The sequence below is a fragment of the Bos mutus genome, chromosome 3 (genome assembly GCF_027580195.1).
Source record: "Bos mutus isolate GX-2022 chromosome 3, NWIPB_WYAK_1.1, whole genome shotgun sequence".
NCBI classification, from domain to species: Eukaryota; Metazoa; Chordata; class Mammalia; order Artiodactyla; family Bovidae; genus Bos; species Bos mutus.
This window is the reverse complement of record NC_091619.1, coordinates 49,919,159-49,938,314: the sequence shown is the minus strand read 5'-3', so window position 1 is coordinate 49,938,314 and position 19,156 is coordinate 49,919,159. Positions and strand designations below refer to the sequence as shown.

The 19,156-nt window shown below is 35.2% G+C and overlaps 1 protein-coding gene across 1 annotated transcript in view; it reads left to right on the top strand.

Annotated features, from left to right (window-relative positions):
• BRDT (bromodomain testis associated) overlaps positions 1-19,156 on the top strand; it is a 40,704-nt gene that overhangs the window by 9,146 nt on the left and 12,402 nt on the right. Inside the window, exons 6-13 of the mRNA XM_005894705.3 lie at positions 950-1,078; positions 1,906-2,094; positions 2,699-2,871; positions 2,948-3,237; positions 3,325-3,438; positions 3,854-3,997; positions 11,308-11,366; positions 14,788-14,959. Of these exons, the coding sequence (XP_005894767.1) occupies positions 950-1,078; positions 1,906-2,094; positions 2,699-2,871; positions 2,948-3,237; positions 3,325-3,438; positions 3,854-3,997; positions 11,308-11,366; positions 14,788-14,959 (1,270 nt within the window). The remainder of the gene's footprint in view (positions 1-949; positions 1,079-1,905; positions 2,095-2,698; positions 2,872-2,947; positions 3,238-3,324; positions 3,439-3,853; positions 3,998-11,307; positions 11,367-14,787; positions 14,960-19,156) is intronic.

Here is a 19,156-nt window from a genome sequence, read left to right as displayed (position 1 = left end):
TAAGCCAACATGAATGTAATATGAAAAAGTGATTAGGAGAAAATGAGTCTGGAAGGAAACTAGGACTTGAACATGAAAAGCCCTCATCGTAGAGGCCTAGAGCTGGCATTAAACGTGAGGATTATGTCCTCATATTTGTTTCCTATAATGACTTCTCTAGTAACAATGTGAAGACTGGGCGATGAGGCTATTAAAGAATTCCAGAGATAAGAAGATAGTGACTTTAATTTAGTTCTTTGAAATCATTCCAAATTGCCAGTGATCTGAGTGGTAGAAAATTATGCTTCTTATTTTAGTTTTGTGTTTTTTTAATTATAAATAAAGTCTGGCATACTATATTTGTTTATTGGCCTTTTGTATTTGTTCATAGATTTTATGTTAATATACACTTGTTTTGCCCAGCAGTTTATAGGATTTTCTTGTCTGATCATTTTTCATGTTATAGTAATGCCTAACTGGCTACTCTACATCCTTCCTCACTGTTCTATCCACTTTATATGCAGCTACCTAAAAATGTAACCCATCCTGATATTTCTCTTCTGTTCAGTTTTTAATGTCTTTCCATTCCCAGGAGAATTTTAATATTATAAACCCTTCATTTAGATGTTCAAGGCTGATTTAAGGAGTTTATTTACTCATTGTTTTGCTACAATCAAACTAGTCTATCCTAGATTATCTGGAAACACTCCATTTTTCCCCTGCTTTTGTGACTTTTTTTTCTGTTCTTTTCTTTACTTGGAATGTCCTCCTTCACGTCTACTTGTCAAAATTCATTGGATCTTTTTCAAAGTCTAAAAATACAAAACATGTAGCAGAGTTTTAATTTTGTCAAATCTGGATGGTGGGTATCTGGTTTTGGTATTACCTATTATTCTATTGTATGTTGGAATTATTTTATAATATAAACACTTAATATAGGTGCTCAAAATTCTGTAATTTTTTAATTTAGGCAAAAATGGATAACCAGGAATATAAAGATGCATATGAATTTGCTGCAGATGTTAGATTAATGTTCATGAACTGCTATAAGTACAACCCTCCAGACCATGAAGTGGTTACAATGGCAAGGATGCTTCAGGTGAGTTTTTACTTGTGTTCTGAAAGTGAGTTTCCTCTGAACATAGCTTAAAATGTTTCATAACTCGAGAGATAAAAAATAACACCCCCTACCCCCACTAAGTAGTAAAGCATAATTTGTACTTTTAAGATTGTGGGGGTGGGTTGTTTACTTTATGAGGTATAGTATCCATTAGTAGTAAATGTTTTAATGAAGCTGCCCTACATATAGAAGACATTGGGGAAATATTAGTGAAGAAAGGACAGTAGATATCTGAGACAGAGTTGACTGGAGTCAATGTCCCATTCAATGAGCCTGAACGGAAGGCTCAAGGACTTTTGAGGCTGAGTCATTGGGGATTAGTAGAATGATGCAGTCACAGGGCAGGAGATCTGAAAAGAAGTCCCCCAGTTAATCTGAAAGATCTATCTTACCTGGAAAAACACAAAAGTTGGTAGTCAGGGAAGCATGAGGTCTTAACTATATTTCTGGTAAATCTTTTTTTTCCTCCAGTTTTATAGGGATATAATTGACATTGCATTAGTTTAAGGTATATAAGATTATGATTCAATATATGCATATACAGTGAAATGATTACCACAAAGACAATAGAGTTCTCATCAACATATGACACTGAGGGAATTCCCTGGCAGTTCAGTGTTTAGGACTCCACCACGCTTTCATTGCCAGGGGCTAGAGTTCAGTCCTGATTGGGGAACTGGGATACAGCAAGTTACACAGTGCAGCCGAAAAAAAGTGACACTGAAATGTGCATTTTCTTAAAAGATGTTATTGCTGCATTAAATCAGAAATGCAGAGGCCCTTAACAATGTCATTTTCCATTATAGGATGTTTTCGAAATGCATTTTGCAAAGATCCCAGATGAACCTGTTGAGAGTATGCCTGTATGTTACGTCAAAACAGATACCACAAAAACCCTTGGTAGAGAAAGCAGTAGTGAAGCTTCTTCTGAAGATAACTCTTCTGGTGATTCTGAAGATGAACGAGTTCAGCGTCTTGCAAAGCTTCAGGAGCAGGTAGTTCATTTTACTGATAGAAGTTTTTATATTCTTTCTATGAGCTGCTGCTGCTTGCTGATCTAAAATCCTATTTGTAGATTAAAAGTAGATTAAAAGCTGTTATATTTAGATCACTTAGCAACTGTGACTTTACTTATTGGCATATACTTAATGTTGAATAGTTTTTTCTACTCAAAAATCTATACATCTTAAAATTCTGTTATTTATATTACTAACCACAATGAGTTGATTCTTACTGAAACATTTATATAACATAACCTGGATAGTTTATGCATGGGATCTTTATTTAACATTTGTTACCTTTTATGATAAAATGTTAACCTGCTATGAATTCAATCCTGAAAAATCAATGATTTAAGACTTAAGACTACGTGGAAAAATAATGATTCTTGGTCTGTTTTTAGATGAATATTTAAGTGTATGGGTTAAATATATAATATTCTTTGAAACACACCCTTCAAAATGATGAATTTATGAAATGAAATATCAGTCTGAAGTAAATGAATTTCATAAAGGATACTGTTGACTTTTGAGTGCCTTCATTTTTTTCTGCTCTCTTTATTTAGAATCATTAATGTTTAAAGCATTTTTCCTTTATTAGCTTCAAGCTGTTCATCAACAGCTACAGGTTTTGTCCCAAGTACCTTTTCGTAAGCTAAAGAGAAAGAATGAGAAGTCTAAAAGGGAAAAGAAAAAAGAAAAGATTGATAACAGAGATGAAAATCCAAGGAAAAAGTTTAAGCAAATGAAACTAAAGGAAAAATCCAAACGCAAGTAAGTATCTTTAATGATGCCTTATTAAGATAACATTATCTGAAATACATTTGATTAAATTTAACTTTTGTTACAGTCTGCCAAAGAAGAAGAAACCACAGGTCTTCACTATGAAATCTGAAGATGAAGATAATGCAAAACCTATGAACTATGATGAGAAAAGACAGTTGAGTTTGGATATAAACAAACTCCCTGGAGATAAACTTGGGCGAGTCGTTCATATAATACAATCCAGAGAGCCTTCATTGAGAAATTCCAACCCTGATGAAATAGAGATAGACTTTGAAACACTGAAATCATCAACACTGAGAGAACTGCAAAAATACGTTGCTGGATGTCTAAGAAAAAGATCACTAAAACCTAATGGTATGTATTAGAAAGCAGTCTAATATTTGTGTTGTACTCACTCTTTTGGTTGTACTCACTTTTTTTTTTTCCTTCTAAATCACATAGGTAAGAGAACAATGAAGTCAAGAGAAGAACTTCATTCAGAGAAAAAACTAGAGTTGGAAAAGCGGTTACTGGATGTCAATAATAAGTTAAATTCTAGAAAACGTCAAACAAAACGTAGGTATCTTTTTTTTTTAATTTACTTATTTATTTTTGGCTGTGCTGGGTCTTAGTTGCGGTGCATGGGCTTTCTCTAGTTGCAGCAAGCTGGAGCTACTCTTCTAGTTGCGGTGCATGGGGTTCTCGTTGCGGTGGCTTATACTGTTGTGAAGGACAGGCTCTAGGCACTCAGGCTTCAGTAGTTGTAGCTCATTGGCTCTAGAGCTCAGGCTCAATACACAGTTGTGGTACACAGACTTAGTTGCCCCACAGCATGTGGAATTTTCTGGAACCAGGGATCAAACCTGTGTCTCCTGCATTGGCAGGTGAATTCTTAAGCATTGGACCACCAGGAAAGTCCTGTAGCAGTTTTTAAAATGTTCCTGTGACAGTTTAATATCTGCCATTTTTAATGTCTTTTCTTATTTTGTAGCTGAGAAAACTCAATCAACCAAGGCCATTGGAAGTGGTTCCCGACTGAGTGAAAGTAGCAGCAGTAGCAGCAGCAGTAGTTCATCAGAGTCTGAAAGTAGTAGCAGTGATTCAAGTTCTTCAGACAGCAGTGATTCCGAATCAGGTTAGCTTACTTCTGCTTGTGGGAAAATATTTCTCATGAATTATTGAGATGTACAGTGTGAAAAAATGTTTGTTACTTACCCAGAATCTACAGTGGGATGCCACACTTATTTAATTGCATGTTGACAGTCTTACAACTTTTTCTTAAAAGAGATACTGTGTAAAGTGAAACTTCTTATTATACATATGTGACCTACAGGCTTGTAATATTGAAAATAAGCTTGTACTGTTGAAAATAATTTACTAAAGGTGGGATAATATCAATATATAATTCATATCATAATACCAAAAATATCAAAGAATAAAATGCTGATCTTTTAATAAAATATTATTTGAGGACATCTTTTACTTTGATATATCAAATCACTCTAATGTTGGAGTGTGCAGTGTTGTGACAATATATTCTGAATTGGATAATCATTTTGAATTAAGAAACCAGTCATCCTACAAATGGTGTAAAGCAGATTTTTTTTCACTTCAGTGTTTTCTTCACTGTAGGTTATCTTCCATTTGTAGAAAAATATACCTTAAATTCAGATTCTCAGTTATGCTAAAGTATGATATTACCTCATAGAGTTTATCATCAACTATATCAAGCTTAACTTATTCATTCATGTTTTGTTTGTACTCTTTCATTGACATTTATGTAGTTGACAGGTAATTGCTGCCCTCAGGATATGGTCTTGGCAGAGGCATTCCATCATTGTTCACCAAAAGGCACATTCAAATATAGGACACTTTTAGGCCTCAAATTTTGCTTTATTTTAAATAAGACATTTCTTGTTTGTCATGAGATTCAATTCTTTTTAAAACATCCCACACAAAATGTTGTCACATCAGGAATTCTTACCATTTGTAAGAATATCCTTCTTATTTTGGTCTGGTATTAAGAGTCTGCTGCCTTGCAGTATATTGTTTCACTTCTGGTTCTTTTTAGTTTGTGGTGCTGATGGCCTCATGTTGTTTTAGATTTATAAAGTATATAGTGGTAAACATTTCTGTTAGAATAAACAGAATTTTTACTTTTATTGAAATTTGTCATCCTAGAAAATTTTTTAATAATTTAGGACTCCGTATACATTATTTCCTTGTAGTTGACTTTTAAGCAAAACATGCTGAAAAACTCTTTAAAGTATTTTAAATTGTGACTAGCATTTGTAATTTCATCTAATAAAGCATTTATTGCCTAAGAAGTTAGAGCACTTTGTCTTTTATTTATAGGATAAAACTCTTATTAAATTATCTAATTTTATATTGACTACTGATCAATAAAGACCGTGAGTATTAGCAGAAAAGTACTTCAGAGTGCTTCAGTGAAGTACTTTAGTTTGAATTATCAGTTTCTAATAGAATCTTACAATATGTTGCTTGAAGGAAAGAATGTCATCTACTGTGTTCTTAAAATAGTGTAGTATGTGTTTTCCTAACTTTCAAACAGAATAACTCAGCCTCAGAATTCTAATTTTAAAGCACTATTGAGTTTTTATTTTATGACTGACATTCTTGTTTGATGTCATCTTTTTCAAATAACGAAGTGTTTTTAAAAACACCTGTTAAAATCAAAGAAGCAAATTTTTACATTTCCGTCTACTGTATGAAGAGTGTATAGATTTATAACACTAAGGTCAGTTTGTCTTCTAAAATGATAGGATAATAAGAGTTTTTGTTTATGTTTGAAATTTTCATTGTTTTATAAACCAACTATGTACTTCATTGGAAAAACAATATATATAAGTTGCAAATGCAATGCTTAACTTATGCAGTAATTAACTTTGCTTAATGAAATAGTAAATGAAGCAATAGGACCTTTTCTCCTATTAACTTCAGTTGTACCCTTAAAAATACTGTAAGGCTCTTGATTTCTAGTGTATAAGTTACCAACATTTTCTTTAACTTTCCTGAGAACAACAAAAACTAAGTAAAAGCACTGCAAATTGTGAAAAATAATTAATTCAGGCTATATCTTTAGCTATACCTATTGTAAAAATAAGCAAAGTATCTATCATTCTTAAATTCTGCACATGATGTTATCAAGAAACAGATGGACAAATCCCAAGTCTTAAGTTTCAGGGTGAGGGGAAATGGAGATCCGGAGAAAATAATAATTTGTGAAAATTAGATATGTTAGTAAAAGTTAACTGAAAATATAAGTAAGACTTTGTAACTTTAAAATTTATTATGATTTGTCAAGAGCTGAAACTTTAAAAAGGAATATCTCAATTATCAGAACTAGGGTTAAATAAGAGTTTGGATTATTCAAAATAGGACATAGAAGATAATTTCATTTCTTCAAAATTTTAGTAGTGGCATCTTTTCTGAAAGCTTCTCTGAGAAATTCTTCTCTGGTCTACAGCCATACCACCCTGAATGCGCCTGATCTCATCTGATCTCAGAAGCTAACCAGGTTCAGGCCTGGTTAGTACTTGGATGGGATAAATTCTTCTCTGATAGAAGAATATTGATCTCCAGTAATTTTTCTTAATCTATTTTTTAATACTTGTCTTCCTGGATTTTTATAGCAACTTGAGACCATATGCAGTTTTCTTAACCAAGTCACAATCAATTTCTGTTATCAAGGACAGATTTCTAAATTAATAGATCTCTAAATTAGATCTCTAATTTCTAAATTCCTTAACAGTATTGACTTAAAGTTCTCCTTATAGCTTTCTTGTATTATGAGTTGCTTTCTTTACTGCTGTATTATTCTCTTCTAGGTATATTAAAATGTTTTAAGGGTGACATCTGAAAAACATTTGTAGGTTATAGATAGTGGTAGAGCTGGTTATTCCACATTAAATTGTTATGTTCTGCTGCTGCTGCTAAGTCACTTCAGTCGTGTCCGACTCTGTGCGACCCCATAGATGGCAGCCCACCAGGCTCCCCCATCCCTGGGATTCTCCAGGCAAGAACACTGGAGTGGGGTGCCATTGCCTTCTCCGTTATGTTCTATGTAATCTTAAGTCTTATTTTATGCATGTTTGAAAAAATGGACTAATTCTGCTTGGGCTAAAGAAATTGGATTAATTAAATGGAAGAGGAGTAAGTTACAAGGAAAGATTTAATAATTCTTTAATTATTATTTCAAACCAGATATTAAATCAGTTCTAAGATAGAGCTGTCATGAAATTCCATATCTTTGAAAAACATAAGAAATCTATTGGCTGGAAGCAGTACTTAATTGAAAATTTCAGTGTAACTTGATATTGCCATTTAAATTATCTTCTTCAGTTACATTGGCATATGCAAATTATCATGTGCTGATAAGTCAAGAACAATGATGGGGAATTCCCTGGCAGTTCAGTGGTTAGGCCTCTGCACTTTTCACTGCCAAGGGCCTGGGTTCTATCCCTGATCAGGGAACAAGATGCCACAGCCATGAGGCATGGACAAAAAAAATAATAAATCCTATCCCATTTATATTTATGCCAGTGATTAAACATTGGCATAAATATAAAACCTATTTTTCATAACTCAAAATATCATCAAATGGCAGATCAAAAGATACAAATAGGCTTGACAGTATAAATGAATTCCAGATGCATATATCCTATGTTAACTAGGCTGTACTAGAATGTACACACAAGCAATTGAGTTTTTTTAGTATTCAACAAAGGTTGGCTATCTTGAGTTATGTAATAAGGAGGAGTATTAACAGATTTAATAATACTGAGAAACCATCAAATGGAGCAGCTCATAGATAATACTGCTTTTTTGATTCTAACTTTGTAGGAAATACCTTTAGGAACTGTCCAGATTTTAGCTCAAATACCTGACTAGTGTGGAATATAATATTTTTCAGGAGTGATTATCATTTCAATTGTTAAAACAGTTATATACAAAGAAATTGAATGGTTATGGCAACAGTTCTTTACCTGATTAAGACAAAATGAATTTATCACTTCATATTTTGGATTTTTTGCTTTTATTGGCTTCAGCGTAATGTTCTGAAAGTGAAATTTATGAAATTCCTTAAGTAACAATTGTTCCTTTTTTTTTTTTAACTTTCTTAGTTACACTGACTTAAAAGTAGGAATAAAAGAATCATTTCTCATTTTAGCTATATAAGCCAGGTCTTCTGTAGAAGTGACAATGATGCAGTTTGTTTTTATTTTTTTCATGCAAGGAAGAAAGGAAAACCTTGGTTAAAGTTTAGATTTTAGTTTACCTTTTAAGGGGGAGGATGGTTTAGTAAATACAGGAAGTATGAAATAATGGATTCTTTACCAGCTGAGCCACAAGGGAATATTGAAGTGGGTAGCCTATCCCTTCTCCAGTGGATCTTCCTGACCCAGAAATCGAACCAGGATCACCTGCATTGCAGGCAGATTCATTACCAACTGAGCTATCAGGGAAGCCATGAAATGACAGTTTGGAGTAATTTTTCACCATTCAAGCTAGAAAGTTTAAGAGAAATGATTAGTATTCATCATTTAAGTATTTTAAACTTTCATTAATTTCCTATCAATTAAGGTGTTTTTAAAGCCCCAGAAGGATAAATTCAGGGACCCAGGCTTGCTTAAAAACTTGTACATATTGAGGCCTGTACTTGAGCCAGGAGTCTCAGAAATAGGATAAATTGTCATGTGCCTTTTAAAAACTGGGTCTTACTGAATAAACAGGCTGTCTAGAATAATGTTTTTCAACCTTGGCAGCAGTGCATTAGAAATCACCTGTAAAACTTTAAAAATAGTGTCCAGATATGAATTGGAGAGTGGGACCAGATAAATACAGTGTCAAAAGATCCATGTGACTAATGTGCTGCCATGTTTGAGAACCATCAATCTAGGCGTTTTTGTTTGTTTCCACTTTGTAACTCTAGTTAAAATGACTTTGGTAAAAGGAAGAGACAGCTTATAATCAGTTTGTTCTATATTAAAATAAGTACCACACACTTAGATGAAAATGCTCAAAACATTCTTTAAAGGGGGCAAAATTTTTTTGTTCACAGTGCTTGATTTTTATTCATAGAATATTATATGATAAACTTGGGCAGATTATTTAACATCTCTGGATATGCTTTCTTTCCAATAAAATAAGGAAATGACCTCCAATCACTTTTATGTACCCAGTCCTTTATAACAGAAGTGTGATTTGTTTTTCTAATTTAAAAATCTTCAGTAATTTTTTTCTGCTATAATGATATTACATTCTGGTTTTACATTATGTATGGTATTATATTCATATTCAGTTTATCAAGTTTTTAAGTCAGTATTGGCTTGCTGATAATATTTGGTATCTCTGGAGCATTGATCTCAGTGCTTTGATAGATGATGGATATTATTAACAAATCCTTCAATCAAATAGTTAACCCTAGATCTCTCTTCTTTTTGATTCTGTGATTAAAATTTGTTTAGTTGGAAGTGAAAACTTTCAATCAGAGTTTTATGTTGAAGTTTTTAGGGAAATATGAAAATAGCACACATTATATACTGTGCAAAATATTCATTTGTTCAGTAGTTAACATATTTTATCCAATTGGATCCTCATAAGGTAGGTATGTTATCACAGTTCCCTGGAAAAGTTGGTTGACAAGTGTATATGTTGTCACTGTAGTGCTCAGTTTTATTAAGACCTGGGAGGGCTTCTTCATTTATTGAAATGTGGTCTTAAGCTTGACAGTGAAAATATATATATTTGCCTTTTAATTCCAAAGGCCAGGAACTTATAAACAAACAGAAATATGCACTTTTATTTTGTTTCTGGAAAGTCAACTATGTAAGAATAGAAGGAGAAGCAAAACACTGAGTTTTAGGCTATCATTATTCATATATCTATAGTCTGTAAGACTTGTTTGAGGCATCCTGTACTTGGTGTTGGGTTTGTTTTTAATTAAAATTCTTTGATGCCTTTTGCTCATGTTTTTAGATTTTGAGGTGATAGTTTTTGTAATAGTTGTGAGCTTTAGTTTTATATCAGAAAACTAAGATAATGCCCTTAAATTTTTCATCACAACACTAATGTGGTATGTTGTATTTTTATTATAGTTAAGAGTTTATATCATTGAATAATTTGTTTAGGTGCATATTTGGATAATTAAGATAGATATATGGATGTACATATATGATCATATTAATGAAGTCTGTTTTTTGTTTTTGTTTTTTTGTTCAAAGCTGAAATCATAATTTCTCTCCTAAATGTGAAAGCTACCTGAATCTATACCCTCAGTCTTTGCAGTCTGTCTTCTTGCCTTCCCTTTCCACCTAACCCCTAACACTTAAAATAATATTTAGTGGAGTGACATTAAGATGGTTCATGTCATTTTAAATACTTAAATTTTTTAAATTAAAGCATGTCCTTGAGTGGCATTTAGCAATTTTAACAATGTCCAGCATCAAACATTTTAGGAAAGAACAGTAACACATCCAGTGGAAACTGATGGCATTTCAGGAAGCAGAAGGTAACTATTAAAATTAGAATGTTAAGTTTGAATAAGATTTGGTGTTGACCAGCCTTGGTGCTCTGAAGCCTGAAGCAAATGATGCTCAGGTGGCTCATGAAAGCTGGCTTGGAGAGATGGATCAAGGCATTAACTACCAGTTTGGTGCTTTACCACACTGACTTAGGCTTGTGATTGGGGAGGATAGCACCAAAATGAATTGTAGGATCAAGAAAGAAGAACTTATGAACACCATGTCAGAGAGATGTCTTTTAATATCTACTCTACTGCCAGTGTCCCCTGTAAAGGTATTTCTAAAGGTAAAGGAAGTACTATAAAAGCCATTTGTTGCTATGTAGTTGAGGCTGTCAGATAGCGCAGAAGTAAATAGAGTATTAATTAGATGGGATCTTTATTATAATGCTTAGCAAGCAGAGCAGACTTTATCATGCCTAATCAAATAGCTTCACTTTTAATAAGACTGTATTCTCTCAGATACATTCCTTTCTCTTACAGTAAATTCTTAATTATTTTAATTAAGCCTCTTAATGGCTATTTGGTAAAAGATGGTTTTAGTATAAATGGTACTGCTTGTTTAAACCCTTATCTCTGCTGTAACTTGTTTCTTTTTAAACTATCACTTATTCAAGGGGTTTACTCTAAAGTAACACATCATTCTTTTTGCCTAATAATCCAAGTTGAAATTTGTGAGGAGATATTTATTCCATTAGGTAGAAAAGAAAATATCCCTTTTCAAAGCAAGTATCTCTTTAGAAATTTTGACTGATTCCAAGAGGGCGGAAACCTGGTAAGTGTAAGAATTTCTTGATTTAAGAAGTTGACCGTTTTCTTAAAATCACTTTAATATGCAAGACCTACAATTTAGATGATTTTTAAGTTAGCAAATATTAAAGTATTTTTATATACATTTGCAGAAATGTTTCCTAAATTTACTGGAGTAAAACAGAATGATTCTCCTAAAGAGAGATTACAGGTAAGTTAATTCTTCATTTTACCTTAGAATTTTAAGATTATATGGGTTATAACTAAATGGTTATAATTGTTTGATTTTATTTAAATGAAGAGTTGTCACTCATTTTTAAAAAATATTTTTTCTTATTTTTTTGTGTTGTCACTCATTTTTTCACTTAGATGTTCATAGATTTCTTCATAAAAAAGATTGAATAGTGAAATGATTTGGCTGCATTTTTCTAATAGATGTATTTTTTTTTAATATTACATCAAACTGTAAGTAGAACAAATTATAGTTTTGGCTAAGTCTTAAGGCTCTAAATACAGAAGGAGAGTCTTGGTGTCCCCGTATGCATGCAGTAAGGTGTGCACAGTAAGGTGGAATTTCTCCCCAAAAATTCCCAAGTAGGGCAGTGGTGGTCAGAGTTTCTAAAACTTATAATTACCATTTGTTGATTTTAGCACATTTATGTTTGATTAGTAGTTGATATGCTTTGAAAAGGGTAAAAGTAATTTTATCTTTTACTACTAATTCTAGTTGTCATCCTCATAAAACTTTTAATCCTTTGTACCCATTTCAAATACAGAATTATAGGTATATACCTTTTATTATTCCCCTGGAGAAGAGAATGGCAATCCACTCCAGTATTCCTGCCTGGAGAATCCCACAGACAGAGGCACATGGTAGGCTACAGTCCATAGGGGTCTCAAAGAGTCAGATACGACTGAGCAACTAACACCTTTTATTAGGGGCTCCTGGTAACTCAGACAGTAAAGAATCCACCTGCAATGCAGGAGACTGGGGTTCAATCCCTGGATTAGAAAGATCCTCTGGAGAGAGGAATGGCTACCCACTCCAGTATTATTGCCTGGAGCATTCCATAGAAAGAGGAGCCTGGTAGGCTACCATCGATGGGGTTGAAAAGAGTTGGACCCAACTGAGCAACTAGCACAAACACCCCTTTTATTAGATCATAAGCTTATGTAATAATATCTAACTCCAAGGGGAACACAATATAATACTATCTTGATGGAGCTCTTAATAAGACAGATAATCACACAGTTAAAGAGATTGTATGGCTAGTGCTGTAATCATCTATATTCATAATTTATTGAGAAAATGAAGGAGGAATATATATCTATATACACACACATATACTACATGAAGAGGAAATGCTTAAAATAGGTTTTAAATTACAGAGAAAGGGAAGAAATGGTTAGTATATTGACATACTGATTAGAGACTTTTTTTTAAACAGAGGTAGTAGCATGAAGTGAGTCAAAAAGCATAGGAGGTGTGTTCAGAGAAATATGGTAGCAGATGGTGTTTGTATGGGATTAGTTGTCTTTGGAGATGTAATGGGGGGTGGGTTTGTACACCTAGATAAAGTGTTAATATTTAATTTGCTAGGTAAGCATTAACTCTCAAAGGTTTTTGAGTGGGAAGAAGATCCAGATGATCTATCTTGCCATAGGTATTAGTGGAAACAAAATTATGTCAAGTTATAAACAAACTTTGGAATAATTCTCAATATAGCACATAGAATGCTATCTTTATGATCTGTTTGTGACCAAGTTTTTCTCAGTGTCACTCACTGAAGAATTTAATGCTTATTCAAGACATAAAAAGAAAGTATATTTATAGAATAATGAATAAATGTACATACTTATGTGTTTCATAAAGTAATGTTTTGCTGATTTAAATCTCAGCATTTGACTTTAAAACTTTGGGCTTGGGTCTCTATTATTGTTGAGATAAACATTCCTATGGCCTTAATTTTATTCAAGCTAGCATAAGTATTCATACACTTCATTTATGCCTTATCAACTAATGATAATCCTAACCCTTTTATTCAATGGAGGGGTCTGTAGTTTAGCAGATAAGGTACCTGGGCTTGGGCACTGTAACTTATCTTGCCACTGAATAAATATGAACATTTAAGTTACATCTAAGTCCTGTTGTCAACTGTGAAAATGAAAGTCATTCAGTCGTGTCTGACTCTTTGTGACTCCATGGACTGTAGTCCTCTAGGCTCCTCTGTCCATGGAATTCTCCAGGCAATAATACTGGAGTGAGTAGCCCTTCCCTTTTCCAGCAGATCTTCCCAACCCAGGAATCAAACTCAGATCTCCTGCATTGCAGGCAGATTCTTTACCATCTGAGCCACCAGGCAAGCCCTCTGTGAACTATAAGTGGGGATAATAACTATACCAAACTCATATGATTATTGGAGAAGGAAGTGGCAACCCACTTCATTTTTCTTGCCTGGAGAATTCTGTGGACAGAGGAACCAGGTGGGCTGCGGTCCATGGGGTTGCAGAGTCGGACATGACAGCAACTAACATAGGATTATAGGCGTTCCTGGTAGCTCAGCTGGTAAAGAATCCGTTTGCAATGCAGGAGACCCTGGTTTTACTTTCACTTTCTCTCTTTTCATAGGATTATTGTGAGAATTAACTATATAAAAGGCTCACCCAAGTATTAAATAAATATTTATTATAATACAGTTTTTCTTAATAAGTAGTTAGTGAAGTGAAAGTAGCTCAGTCCTGTGCAACTGTTTGCGACTATATAGTCCATGGAATTCTGCAGGCCAGAATACTGGAGTGGTAGCCTTTCCCTTCTCCAGGGGATTTTCCCAACCCAGGGATTGGACCCAGGTCTCCTGCATTGCAGGCAGATTCTTTACCAGCTGAGCCACAAGGGAATCCCAATAAGTAGTTAACAGAATACTCAATCAGAATTTGTTGATAATCTGTGCATCAACCACCATGTGATTTTTTTTTTTTTTTAATAAACACACCCTCCATTTATATCACTAATTCACTAAGGAAAAGGAGGTAAAGAAAGTGGATTAGTCTCTGCTGCTGCTAAGTCACTTCAGTCGTGTCCGACTCTCTGTGACCCCCATAGACGGCAGCCCACCAGACTCCCTTGTCCCTGGGATTCTCCAGGCAAGAACACTGGAGTGGGTTGCCATTTCCTTCTCCAATGCATGAAAGTGAAAAGTGAAAGTGAAGTCGCTCAGTCGTGTCAGACTCTCAGCGACCCCATGGACTACAGCCTACCAGGCTCCTCCATCCAAGATTTGGTATAAAAGCTCAGTTTTTATTTTCAATAAGTCACAGGAAAGCTTTTGAAAATAGGCAGCACTGTTTAATAACATATGTGTTAAGTCTGTGTATGCTAGTAACTTAAGACCATGGACTTTAATGACTGACTCTACTTAAAAGCTATATAATGGCCAAGTTGTTTAATCTTTCTAAACCTTTTCTCATTTGTAAGATAGCAATAATTATGCCTTATAAATTTATGTGACTTTAATAACATATTCAAAGACAGTGTTAAGTTATATTCTATTCTCTTGTATTTTTTTGTTGTTGTTCTTATACTTCTTCTGTGATTAAAGCTCTGAAAGATTTGTTTAACTCTGTCTTAACAGGTAAAGTCTTCTGTGCAAGATACAACCTCTGGGGTAACTAGCCTGGTTCATCAGACTGCATGTTCAAATGGAACACCACCAAACCACCACCAATTAGTGTTTAATCATCAAGAACCAAAACATTCACAGAGTGTGGAAAACATTTCACCTTTACAAATTCTGCCTCTTTTAGGTAAGAAATTAATGAGTAAATAGCTGTGATTGAACAGTTGACTTCTAAATGAAAATGCCAAGGTCATCCTAAATATTATGTATCTGAAATACTGAAAATCATAACTAGTAAATTCTAGGGTAGAAATAATCCCTGAAGCATATTCCTTTATACCCAAATGTATTCATTACATTTGAATGAAAGAAAATTGTATGTACAGTTCACACACAACTTACTTTCATATAGAGTATATACACTGGCATATGGGCCATACATAAAAACCTGTCACTGCTGTAGTTCATGGGCTTTCCTGGTGGCTCAGAGGTTAAAGTGTCTGCCTCCAGTGCGGGAGACCGGGTACAATCCCTGGTTTGGGAAGATCCCATGGAGAAGGAAATGACAACCCACCCCAGTATTCTTGCCTGGAGAATCCCATGGATGGAGGAGCCTGGTTGGCTACAGTCCACGGGGTCGTAGAGTCAGACATAGCAAGCTCTGAGCAGACTTGTGAAATGTTGCTCTAATTTCCATGATGTCTCTGTGGGTTAGAAAGGTAGATTAGAATGGGGAAAAGATTGTTAGAGACTCTAGAGGTAGATAAATAGTTATAAACATTAAAAACAGTTTACAGTTAAAGAAACTTGAGCTAGAAATACTTGCCTAGTGGTAGTTCCCATTTACCAAAAACATCTTCCAAAACTAGAAATTTTTATAGTTAGATTCATTTGACTTTATCATTGTCTCATCTGTTAGTCTTGTCAGAAGTGAAGGTATCGCCTTTCTCATCATGGTTCTCCTGGGGATGTATGACACAGGGGGATGCTTCTCTGACAGTGGTGAGCCCAACTAATGGGGTGCCTGAACCTTGATAAATGTATTCAGGCCTAGACTAGAAGCAGATGTGAACATACCATATCCAGGTCTCCTTCTGTCTAGACTGCTCCCTGGTTTCCATTTGACCTTCCAAGGGCAGAAGTTTCTCCAAAGCAGAAGAAATTTCTAAGATGTTTTACTGAAGCACAGATTAGGAGGAACATGATGGTCCTCCTTTATTGCTTCTAGTAAAAGCTCCCTACTGTTCTGTGTTAGATATTCCATTTTGTATTTAACTTGAGTTATAGCTCTTGACTGGAGGAGTGGAGATAAGGGAGAAAATATCAGAGGCAACACTGGGGGGTATCCCAGGAAGAAGAATAAATAAGATCCAAAATATGAAATATTTATATCCATTCTTTTTAGAAAAAAATATTTTTAAGGTCTTCAGGAGAGTAACTGAAGAGGTAGTTGTTCTAAGTCATATATTATCTTAAATACCATCGCTACATTTGGATCTTTTATTTTGCACACAATGAGCAGATTCAAACAAGAGCATGACAAAATCAGATTTTACATTAGGAAGAGATTGCTGCTTGCTATATAGGGGATGAACTAAGATGAGGATGCTCTGATATAGTTGGGACCAAGTAAAGAAGCTGAGTGCTGTAGTCTAGGAAAGAAACTATGATGACCAAAACTAAGGCAGTAAGTACAAAAAGGCTGTGGCTAAATTAGATATTTCTGTGGCAGAATTACTAAGCTTTATTAGAATCAGTGTCTTCCAATAGCTGGCTTGAAAATAAAAGGGATTTTTCATTTCAGACATGTTTGTGTGCTAAGTCTCCTCAGTTGTGTCTGACTGTTTGTGACCCTATAGACTGTAGCCCACCAGGCTCCTCTGTCCATGGAATTCTCCAGGCAAGAATACAGGAGCGGGTTGCCGTATCCTCAACACTCCAGGGGATCTTCAAACCCATTTAAATTTAAGTCTCCTGCATTGGCAGGCAAGTTCTTTAACACTAGCACCACCACATTTAAGATATTGCAGAATATCTAATTGGAAATATATAACTAGAAATAGTTTTCTGGAACTAACAGGGTGTAACAAGAACTATATTTAGGAATATATAGAAGCTGTTTGAAGCCATAAGAATGAAGGAAAAGATACAGAGCAGGAAGAGAAAGGTTAAGAACAAATTCTAGGTAACCAGACTCCCTCAGTAAAAGTAGAAAAAAATGAATAAGTTAAAACAAGAGGTAATCAAAACCTAGAGGAAAAGGAAAAATGAATAGATAATAGAAATAGATATTGAAACCTGGAAGATACATTTTAGGAGGAAATCATCACAGTTATCAGTCCAGTACAAAGCATTAAAATACCATGAGGAATAAGGAGAGAAGGTTACAACTGGCAATGTGATATGCTGGGTTTTTTGTTTTTGCGGGTTTTTTGTTTTTTTTTCTTTTGCTTTTACAAAAGCTTCTTTTGTTGCCATTGTGATCAGGCAGAGGCAGATTCTTATAAATTGAGAAGTAGTGGAATCTGAATGTAAACCAGTCTACTAGGAAGTTTGTTGGTAAAGAGAATGGGAAGATGGCTATGGCTTTAAACAGAAAGATAGGTATTTTGTTTTTGTAAGACTAGAAGAGAGATTATTTTGTTTTGAATTTTGAATGTGAGAGATTTGAATGTGTCTGAAGATCATGGCATCTGGTCCCTTCACTTCATGGGAAATAGATGGGGAAACAGTGGAAACAGTGTCAGACTTTCTTTTTTTGGGCTCCAAAATTACTGCAGCCATGAAATTAAAAGACACTTACTCCTTGGAAGAAAAGTTATGACCAACCTAGATAGCATACTCAAAAGCAGAGACATTACTTTGCCAACAAAGGTCTGTCTAGTCAAGGCTATGGTTTTTCCAGTCGTCGTGTATGGATGTGAGAGTTGGACTGTGAAGAAAGCTGAGCGCCGAAGAACTGATGCTTTTGAACTGTGGTGTTGGAGAAGACTCTTGAGAGTCCCTTGGACTGCAAGGAGGTCCAACCAGTCCATTCTGAAGGAGATCAGCCCTGGGATTTCTTTGGAAGGGATGATGCTAAAGCTGAAACTCCAGTATTTTGGCCACCTCATGCGAAGAGTTGACTCATTGGAAAAGACTCTGATGCTGGGAGGGATTGGTGGCAGGAGGAGAAGGGGACGACAGAGGATGAGATGGCTGGATGGCATCACCGACTCGATGGACGTGAGTTTGAGTGAACTCTGGGAGATGGTGATGGACAGGGAGGCCTGGCGTGCTGCGATTCATGGGGTTGCAAAGAGTCGGACACGACTGAGCGACTGAACTGAACTGAACTGAATGTCACTTGGATAGGGTAAGGTTGTTTTCATTATAGCAAATTCATAGAAAATGGTGGGGATAGCTTTGAAGAATAGACACTGAAAAATAATGGAAAGATTGCGGTCTGAATGGTCTATGGAGACTTTCCTGGTGGTCCTGTGGCTGAAACTCCATGCTCCCAATGCAGGGACCTGGGTTCAATCATTGGTCGGGGAACTAGATCCCACATGTTATAACTAAAGATCCCATGTGCTACAACTAAGACCTGGTGCAGCCAAATATATATATATATATATATATATATATATATATATATATATATATATGTGGGTGTGTGGGTACACATTTATATTTAATGGTCTTTTGTTCCTATTTTAACATCCTATCTATAAAATGTCAGGCTTTGACTAAGTCTTCAATTGGATCAGTTTCTTGTATTTTCTTCAATTTCTGCTTTTTTGTGGTTGTTCAGTTCAGTCAGTCAGTCATGTCCAACTCTTTGCAACCCCATAGACTGCAGCACGACAGGCTTCCCTGTCCATCACCAACTCCAGGAACCTACTCAAACTCATGTCCATCAAGTCTGTGATGCCATCCAACCATCTCATCCTCTGTTGTCCCCTTCTCCTCCTGCCTTCAATCTTCACCAGCATCAGGGTCTTTTCAAATGAGTCGGTTCTTCACATCAAGTGGCCAAAGTATTGGAGTTTCAGCTTCAGCATCAGTCCTTCCAGTGAACACCCAGAACTGATTTCCTTTAGGATGGACTGGTTTGATCTCTTTGCTGTCCAAGGGACTCTCAAGAGTCTTCTCCAACACCCCAGTTCAAAAGCATCAATTCTTCAGTGCTCAGCTTTCTTTATAGTCCAACTCTCACATCCGTACATGAGTGCTGGAAAAACCATAGCTTTAACTAGATGGACCTTTGTTGGCAAAGTAATGTCTCTGCTTTTGAATATGCTGTCTAGGTTGGTCATAGCTTTTCTTCGAAGGAGCAAGCATCTTTTAATTTCATGGCTGCAGTCATCATCTGCAGTGATTTTGAGCCCAAGAAAAGAAAAGT